At 30.2% G+C, this 10,520-nt stretch overlaps 1 protein-coding gene across 3 annotated transcripts in view; it reads left to right on the top strand.

The window, feature by feature from the left end:
* The window catches only part of LOC111378794 (dihydroneopterin aldolase 2-like), a 66,789-nt gene that overhangs the window by 53,316 nt on the left and 2,953 nt on the right, over window positions 1-10,520 (top strand). For 2 of the 3 annotated variants that reach the window (XM_023002046.1, XM_023002044.1), the window contains exon 1: window positions 9,719-9,890. The exons of the other annotated variant lie outside the window; for it this stretch is intronic. In XM_023002046.1, coding sequence (XP_022857814.1) covers window positions 9,734-9,890 — 157 coding nt within the window. In that variant the 5' untranslated portion in view covers window positions 9,719-9,733. Of the gene's footprint in view, window positions 1-9,718; window positions 9,891-10,520 lie in introns of those variants that run through there. 3 annotated transcript variants of the gene reach the window in all.

Here is a 10,520-nt window from a genome sequence, read left to right as displayed (position 1 = left end):
GATTAAGAAAATATACTTATTTTAGACAATTAGTCATTTGACAAGAAATTATTAACCTTGTCGATTTTTGGAGATTCAAGTAATAAAAAAATAATAAGAATCCTTATTTGTTGATATATTAAACTGCAATTAGTTAAATATAGGGTAAAAATTAGTTAAAAAGAACAAGTTTTGAGGTGTGAATCTTATGAGAGAAGAAATGAAATATTTGACTATTGAGGAATTGGAACTTAAGGCTCCGTTTGATTCTCATTTTTCTTAAAATGTATTTTTCTCTCTCTTCTTTTTAATCACACATTCTTTATTAAAATAATAGTACACGTAAATAAAAAAAAATCTTATTTTCACCCACAAATTCTCCATCCATCTACTGTTCTAAATTCATTTTATCGTTAAAATGGATGCCAAACACTCTCTAAATCACTTTATGAATTTATGATCTTGGTATGAATTTTCTCTCTCACGCACACACGTTTAATTTTGCATTAAATAAGTAAAAATTAATTTTGGAAATATGATTTTGAAGCAGTTTGTGGTATTGAAACATAAATTTTAATCCTAAGACCAAAGACAGATTATCTAACCATGTTTGTTTTAAAAATGAAAAATTAAAGTCAAAGTTTACTTTGTTTGAGAACAAATAATTGTTAAAGTTTTGTGGGTATTTGATAAGTATATAAAATACACTTATCTTGACCGTTAAATGAGATTAATTATAATAAATTTTGATGACTTATGACTTAGTTAGTTGTTACTTTTGTTTGTTAGGTAAAATTCGAGACAAACTGGTAAAATTGAAAGAAATAGACGATGAAGAGCAAAAATGAAAGAATTTTAATGTGTGGGGACTAAAATGCAAACATTCAATAGTTGATTTGGAGCATAAAACAATGATTGAATATCACATATGATCAATTAGATGTAATTGGAGGTCAAATGAATTAAATATAGTAAAGTATTTTTACAAATTAATTTCTACCTGAAAAAATTATGTTCTGAATTTTCAGCATTAGTTGAGACCCATTTCTTCGGGTAGCAAATGTTTGAATTGAAAATTTTCTATCAGTAATTGTATTATTTTTATTTTTATTTTCAACGCATTTTGAATCGCCTCAATTGGATATTAGGAGCAAAAGTTATAATTAAAATACTGATGGCCATGTAGGGATATAGCGATGCGAATCGACAAGCATGGGGCAATTCAGGCATGTGTGCACGAACACCCCCACCCCCCACCCCCTCTCTTCTCTTGACTTGAGAGAAATGCAATATGCCTGAACATGTGCCCAAGCCAAATTCTCTATTGACGAGCCAATTTCCTTTTTTAATTCAAACTCTTATTGATAACAACTTTGGAATTATTTATTTACCTAAATTTGACTCTTATAATAACTACGGAGAAACATTGAGGATCCCTCTCTAACTTCTAGATATATAATAATATCATAACATTCATCAAGAGCAAGAAGTCAATTCAAAAATTTTGAGAAAGAAGATCGAAACTTTACAACGAATTGAAGCCAATTACAACAAGATATTGAAAATTTCAATCTTAAAATTGAAGAATAAAATTTCTTATGTTCTTTCATGATTTAGGGTGATATTTTTTCATTATTTTTTTAGAATTTATATATTAATATGTTATGCTAGATCCCTTTTTAGTTTTGGATAAAAATAAATCCTATTATTTATTTATTTTAATTTAAAACTAGCAATCTATTATTTCCTGCGTTTCTTGATTAATTTTGTATACCCATTGTCTTATTTAATTGTTTGACTATCAATTAAATAATTAGTTACTTGTTGTGGTATTAAGAGATTCACAATAAGTTTAGAATGCAACAAAAGTAACATATGTGCAATACATGTTAGGAATAGCATTCATCATGTGTGTAATCATATAGAGAATCTAAAATTTAATGCATTCTAATAATTCAAATTCGGGCTAAAAATAGCTTTAATTTGTCTTGAAAAAAGAAAATTATATATCATAACTTTATCGATTGTCAAAAATGTTTTAATGAAACTAGGATACAAATCAAGAATTAAAGTAGATAGCAATAAGCGAATTTGAAATTCAATACAATTGTCCATATTGTGATATAAAAACACTTTTAACTCTTTCTTATATAATTTAACATAAAATCAAATCAAAATCTCTATTTTGTTTGCATAATTAAATTCTATGAAAACTAGTACACTTGAATAGAAAATTATTCTCTGTTTGACACTTTGACGATACCCTCAACTCATTAAATATATTACTTGTCAACGATCTCATACGTTTACGAAATTTTATTGAACAACAATATACACGAAAACATTGGAAAAATACGTCCGCGGATTCGATTGTAAATACCCTTCATCTTCAAGTCACAAAAAGTTAGATACAAGGTGGTTATTTTCCTTAATAATTTTATATCGTGACTATGATGTCGAACGTGGAGTTTGCGACAGTTTCTTATCCTTAAAATGTGGTTGAAATTTAAGAATTAAATTATAGTGTTTATTTTTTGGGCCTATCAAACAGTTTCTTAGTCTTTTTCAGTTTTCTCCAATTATATTTTCAGCTAATGAACAAGGATTATAAAATAAAATTAGTAATTTTGAATTTTATGATCATACAAATCCTTTTCCGTAAGTGTTAATTAACATACTCCATTTCATTGTGTGCATTGCAATCTATTTGGCATTTACATAGACGAAAATTTCTACTCGGTCTAAAATTGGTTTCCAACATGTTCCATCTAGATTTCTGCCCACATGTCTTTCAATAATATTAGAATAAAGATAATAAAATAGAGCGGAAGCGAAAGAAAATCTGTTATTTTGAAAATAGAATCAAAATTAAATTGTTATGCTCATTACTAAACTTGTTGAAGAGATGAAATATAATCAAGGTATATCTTTTTAATCAGAGGTTGAATCGATCATCAGAAGAAGAATTAGGCCAAAAATTAGGATACATTCTGGGAAACTCAAACTTCCATCGAAGAGAAGCAAATGAAATGCTTTCATAAAAATTCTCGTAGAATCGGGAATGAAGTTTTCATTCTGTACATGTCGGATCATGAATTAGTAACTGCATTCAATTTCCAAAAAAAAAAAAATCTCAATTGTGTCGAACTTTCCATTTTTGGAATGGAATAGAATCAAGATCAAACCTTATTCCATGGTAATTAAATGCTGAGCAACATGTCTCACAAAATCTCTACATTCAGACAGTCTTTATTTATTTACTTTTTGTCTAACATTAGCTTGACTGAGTCGTCCATAATTTTTTTGGGGTATTTGTCAGCATCTTTTGCCACATAAGGCTTCATCATTAGTCATTAGATACCCAACAAAATCATTTATTTTGCAGATAATGATATAACTAAAGCAAATGCATGATTTCAGCGATGACCAATAGGGTTTTAACCCTTCGATACACATTTAGGAAGTCCGTTTCTTGATTTCCATTGGGTGGGTAAACAATAAATACTTGAACTAATCAACTAGAAAACAAAACCATAGCTTCCAAGAAAAAAGTACTAACCATAACGAAACTGAACAGATCAATTACTTCCGGACAACAAAAAAAAAAAAGATTACAATTTCGTATGCTTGCTGGCATGTTTTCGTGATCCCTAAAACATGCAGGTAAACTTGATTCGCAAGAAATTTATTAATTTGCAGAAGAGGGCCGTAAAGATTCTGCGTTTGATGGCTCCTGATCGAACCGGAGTCACGAAAGGGTATGGTTTGAATTTGCTGCTAATCTGAGAAAATTTAAAGTCGGTATGATCAGAATTGATGAACTCCTTGGTCTTGTAATTCATCCCATTCTGCTCCATATCTATGGGGAATGTTATAACTTATAATCAGGATTTATCAACTCCTTAGTCACTGCGTGTTTGAGATAGAGAGAAAGAAATAGAAAGTTTCTATATTGAATGAAAAGAAGTCAATTTTTTTTCCATATATAGACGAGACGAGATGAGATGAATATTTTAAGACGACATTATTCAGTGTGAAAGATCGGCGGCCATATATTTTCTTGGAAATTGCTTGCATGTATCCATTCTAGTGTTGGGAAGTTGGCATCGATTTTTTCCCCTCAACACCAAACAACACGGGATAATTAAAACCGTGTATTTAACAAAACTCGTGTCCAAATTTAGGAGCCTGATTCTACTTGTACATAATCATTTACATTATTGAATTAATCAAATTTTATGTACCTACAATTTTTATCAAATTTTAAATCACATTTTGTTGTTAACTTTTATCAAAATCTTTGTCGAGCAATCCCTTAATTTACAAGGAGCTTTGTGAGACTCGTTGACACGTGGGTCAATCGAAAAAATATACTATAACACTACAATTCTAAATGAATTAATATAATCTAAATCGTAGTTCAAGATAAAAATTTTAGTTTTACATAAGTCCAATTCAGAAAAGTTTTTAAGATTATAAGTTTGTGAGTCCCATGGTTAAAAGAAAATAAAAAATATGAATCCACTAATAACTCAATTTTGATTGAGGCTCGTGCTAAAAGAGCTAGAGGAAAATGAAGAGAAATGATGGAAAGTTAAAATGAAGGGATCTACCTCCTTCGGAGTGGACCAACAAATTGAGAGATAATTGGACATCAAGTTTGAAAATGAAGACAAGACAAAAGTACGAGAAAATAGGGGTCTCTCATTCACGCATAAAAGGCAAGGTGGATATTGTCCTTCACATTCCACGAGATGGTGTGAGCTTTTTCATCGGTTTTGCGCTTGTTTGAGTCCCATTTTTGTCAAGAAAATGCATTTTTTAATAGTGTAATGATGTGAAATGTGTTGTTAAAAAAAGGAAAAGTTTTAGATTTTCATATAATATTGTTTTATTGAATAATGTGTGGTTGAAATGATATCAAAATACTATTTAATAATGTATTTTTTTTAAAAAAAATGGGGCTCAAACAAGAGCAAATGTGTTGGGACTATGTAGAAAAACGACACGTCATCGAAGTCACATGCTACATGTATAGGGTATTAATAGTTCCTAGATAGTTTTGATGATAGGGTAAGTTTAGGATCAAATTATCATTAGTTAAATATACGGACTTTATATATATATATATAGGGCCTTCAGTAAAGATGTATTACTTGAATATTAATCAAATATAAAGAATTTTATTGTTTCGTTATGTTCCGTCTTAAATGTACTTATTAGTTATCAAATTAAGCCTTTATTTATTTCACATTCAAATTGTAGAATTTATTTTCGCATCACATCATGAGTCCCACCATTTACGTTATTGATTTGAAAACCTATAATTATCATTTTTGTAATTCCTTTTATGCCCACTCTTTTGTGCAATAGCGAGGAGAGTGGTAAAAAGTAGTGTTTTTGGAGAGAAGGGCATGATAGGGAAAGTGAAGAGGAAAGCAATAAATGCTACCGTAAAATGTCATGTTAATGTCAGATGAATGTAATAAAAAAATGGGTATGTGAAAAAGCACCTGTCCAATTTCTTCTATTTAGGAACAAAAAATGGGAACAAACAAGCCCAAATCATAGTTAGTTTAACCTAATTTTTCATTAATAGAAATGTGTCATTTGTCTTTTCCTTTTGTAATAAAAAATTAAAAAAAAAAAAAGTTTGAACCCCAACCTTGAGGGTCCTCACCGCCCCGTCCCTAGAACTTTGTGAGGGAGGTAAATCGCGAAATGTGCCCCAGTTGTCTTTTCCTTTTGTAGCAAGAACTGTGATATTGCATAACATATATAATTTGTTAAAGTAACGATCTTGATGTTGAAAAACAATTGTCCAAGGTGTTTATTAAATTATCAAAATTCAACCAAAAGACGACCAAGAAATAAATAACAAAAGCTCGAAAAAAAATACCAAAAGCTTGATAGTTAAACAACTTTAATACCCCCGAATTAATTAAATAAATATGTAATTTTCCTACTTGTAATCAAACGCACCCTTAGTGTTCTTTTCACCACTTCTAAATAAAAATGTAAGGAAGTTATTTTATGTTTTCTGAACGTTGTCATATCAATAGGTAATGTGGTTAACTTCTTCCGAAATCCTAGTTCGTGTTTCTTACATCCCTGGCCTCATACTGCCCAAATGAAGGACGTGGCCATTTTATGGCTACATGTGTAGGGTACTGAATATTTTGAGATGGTTTGATGAAGGGTCAATAAATTATCGTATTTGTTATTGATTTTAAGAAATTGTAACTTGATACAATATAGTGGGAATTGAAAGAAACGAATGGAAAAAAAAAATCAAAGTTTGAGGATCAAATTTTAAATTCAATAGTTGATTTGAACTATAAAATAATGATTGAAGATCATAGGGATCAGTTGGATGATAATACAACATGAGGGATGGAAATTGCATGAAAAATGACCAAAAACACCCCAGAGGTGGCCGTTAGTCCTAAAATGCTAAAGCTAGAGGCGTGCGCATGAGGCAATTGCCTTGCGCATGCAAAGTGATAAGTGTATTTTATATATTTATTTGGGCCGTTAAATGAGATTAATTGTAATCAAGATTATTTTGATTATTTATGACTTAATTAGATGTTAATTTTATTTATTAGGTAAAACTCGAGGCAAATTGATGGAATTAGAAGAAATAAACAAAACATAGGAGCAAAAATGAAAGAAATTCAAAGTTCAGTGACCAAAGTGTAAATACTCAATAGTTGATTTGGACTATGAAATGATTATTGAATATCACATATGATCAATTGGAGGTCAAAATAAGTGAAATATAGCATAATTATTCTCACAAATCAATTCCCAACTAGAAAAGTCATACTTCGGATTTTTAGCCTCAACTTAAGATCCATTTTTCAGATAGCAAACATTCGACTTTGAGAATTTGTATTTCTAAAAGAATTATATCCCTTGGAGTTATCTTTTAAATATATTTTGGATCACCTCAATCAGATACCGAGAAAGAAAATTATGACCAAAATACTAAAGGCTGCTCAAGGACGACGCGAAGCAAACCAGCGCGCTAACCATTTTGGTGTGCACGCAAGACATCAATTTCATGATCCTCGAGCAAGTCAACATGCCTGTGCTAGTGGTAGATATACCTATGCATGTGCCCGAGCCAAATTTCTTTCTTGATTCAAACTCTTATTCGTAACAACTTTGGGACGATTTTTTTTTATCTAAATTCGACCTCTAAAAATACAAAACTCGGGAGAACACGTGAGAGAACTCTCTTGCATTTTTATACACAATAATATCATCAAATTTGTCGAGTACAAAGAGGTTAGTTCATTATTTTTAGGAGAGAATCAAGCCCTAGTAAAAGCTGAAGGTCAATTACATCAAAAAAATTAAAGAATTCAACTTTAGACTTGAAGATCAACCTTTTTTGTATTCATTCATGATTCTAGTAATATTTTTTCATTATTCTTCTTATAATTTTGTTAAATCTATGCTAGGATAGATTTATTTTTTATATTGGATGAGATGAATCATATTGTTTATTTGTTTGAAATTCAAGACTAACAGTTTAGTTTAATTCTTGTGTTTCTTAATTAATTTTACATATCCATTGCCTTGTTTAATTGATTAGCCACAAATAGACAATTAGTTGCTTGTTTATTGTTAGAGACTCACAATAAGTCTAAAACGCACAAAATTAACATATTTGTAATAGATGTTAAAAATAATATTTATCACTTGTGCAATTATATAAATAATCTAAAATTCAAAGCGTTCTAAGTTTCTAACGATTCGAATTAAGGCTAGGAATAAATTCGAGTCATGGTTATAATAGAATTAATTTGTCTTAAGAATGAAAATTAAATACATTAGTTTTATCCATTGTAAAGAATGCGTGAACAAAACTAGATTACAAATCAAGAATTAAAATAGATAAAAACATGTGGATTCTAAATCCTATATAATCATCCATAACCTGATAAAAACCAAACTTTTATTACTATCTTAGATTAATTTAGCAAAAATCTAATCCAAATCTCTCTTTTGTTTTACATAATTCAAATTACATACATCACTAGTAAATTTGAATTAAAATTTATTTCATGTGTGACAATACTCTCAACTCACTAAATCTATTATTGTCAACGATCTCGTACGATCGCGAGTTTCGCATGAACACAATGACCTATTTTTTACAATCCAAAAGCAAAACGCTTCCTCCATGCGCACGTGATAAGGATACTCATAGACATTTTTGGCAGATGGGACTACCTTACTTCTTTGATACGAAATCTTTTGAAACACCCCCATTTGGCCCCCATTTTCTAGAAATGAAAATAGGTGAAATAATATTTTTTTGAAAAATGAGTGGTTGAAAAATAGAGAAATTTTTTCGATTTACTTGTAATATTATTTTATGGAAGATTTTGTGGTTGAAAATAAGAGAGAGAAAAATAAAATTTAATGGGAACCAAACGGGGGCAAGTTTTGGGGCACTTCCTAACCTAAATTCGATGACTATTAAATACAAAATAAAGGCTAAACATTAGGGAGGACTCTTTAGCCTCTTAATCCATATTCATTTCATAATACCATTGAAGAACAATAAGCCAGTTCATATATTTTGGGGAGAGAAGATCAATATGACAAGAAATTAAGGCTAATTATTACATCAAGAACTTGAAAATTTCAAGTTTGAAATTGGATATCAAGATCTATTGCATTTGTTCATGTTCCAAGTTATATCTATTGACTATTCTTCTTACAATATAATAGAAATCAAGCTAGGCTAAATTTTCCTTTGTATTGAATAAAGATGAACCCTTTGATTATTTATTTTTAATTTAAAGAAGTAATTTAGTAATTCTTGTGTTTTTTTATTAATCTTGCATGTCTCGTTGTATTATTTAAATTTTTGTGCGCCATTTATATTATTAATTGCTTGTTTAGTGTTAGGAGGCTCATAATATGTTTAAAATATCGTATTATTAACATACGGACAATAGATATTAAGGATAGCATGTATGGCGTGTGCAATCCTATTAATAATTGTAATTGAATACATTACTTTGCGGATGATTCTGACTAAGAATATAATAAGGTTGTGCTTAGAATATAGTTAATTTATCTTGAAAAAGAAAGTTTAATACAATTAGGATTATCGATTGTCATGAACGCATAAATAATAATAAACTATATAGTTGAAAATTGAAGATAGATAATAATGAGCGAATTCGTAAGTCCAATACAATCATCCATCTAAGTTTATAAATCAACGCTTTTGCATAACTCGTAGAATAAATTATAAAAAACAATCTCTTTCGTGTTACATACTTCGAATTTGATAGAGGAATATTACACTTTAATTAGAATTTATTCTCTGTGAAACAATAATTCCTTTCATCACGTATCACTTCTCAATGATTCTATATGCTTGTAAAATTTATCCGATCAAAGGGCCTTATTATGAGACTAATTTTTGGCCCGTGCGATGTTAATGTTTACGTGTATGGAAACAGGCTTGGCAAAATGTATTTAACAAAATAAAAATTGATATACTTCTGCGTGTTGGACCAGTTTGTGTGTCAAATTGATAACATTACTAAGTGAAGGGGTTAGACAGGAAAAAAGTGAGCAATAAAATTAGAAAATTGTAGTGATGGTCCCTAGACTATGAATTTCGTGCAAATTGGTTTTCAATGTTTCCATGTTTTGGGATGATTCCAGTCTAATTGAAAATTTAAGGACTGAATCCACCATAAATATGAAAAGGTAAGGATGTATGTGTCAAGATTTAAATATAAGGGATACTTTTGCAATATATACATTTTTGCCCAACAAAATCTCAACTTACCAGCACACAGAAAGGATTTTTCAGGGTAAACCTCTGCACTCTCCGGCGCCGGCAATTACTTTACTGATGATGTCATCCGGCACCGGTGAGTGTGCACAAACGCTCGTGTTACCGTTCTATTATCTCCTTCTCTCTCTCTCTCTCTCTCTCTCTCTCTCTTTTCAGTTATTGCCTTTATTTATGTGTCTATTATATTCTTTTGATTATAGAATTTACCCTTTTTCACATGCTAATTATCTAAATTATAAAGAAATCTCAGTTTAATGTGTTCTGGCATTTTCTTTTTCCCATTTTCCCCTTTTAATTTTAGTAACTGGGTTTCTTCAAATAAGAATAGCAGTATTTCATTATTAAAGATCCAGAAGAAAGAAAAGGGATTTATGTAAAATGTTGATTTAGGATCATATGATTTCCATGAGCTGTTATCCAATGTAAATATGTCTTTTGCGGAAATTGTACCATTATACTTTACTATAACTCTTTGCTTCGTATATGTTAATATTTTTGTGAATGACAGTCAAGTATCATCTAATTAGAACATGATTCTTTGATAAAGTACCTGACTTGAAATTCCCTTAAAGAATGCACATTAATTGTGTCTACTAAGCTTCGATAAGCTTACTTTGAAGTAGGAGCTTAAACTCCTGTATTAAAATGAGCCTCCCAGGTTTCGAGAGGGGGAGGAGGCGGGGGGGGGGGGGGGGTTTAGGGTTTT

Source organism: Olea europaea, unplaced genomic scaffold (assembly GCF_002742605.1).
Source record: "Olea europaea var. sylvestris unplaced genomic scaffold, O_europaea_v1 scaffold187, whole genome shotgun sequence".
NCBI lineage: Eukaryota > Viridiplantae > Streptophyta > Magnoliopsida > Lamiales > Oleaceae > Olea > Olea europaea.
The sequence above is the reverse complement of the archived record's forward strand: the minus strand, read 5'-3'. Positions and strand labels throughout refer to the sequence as shown.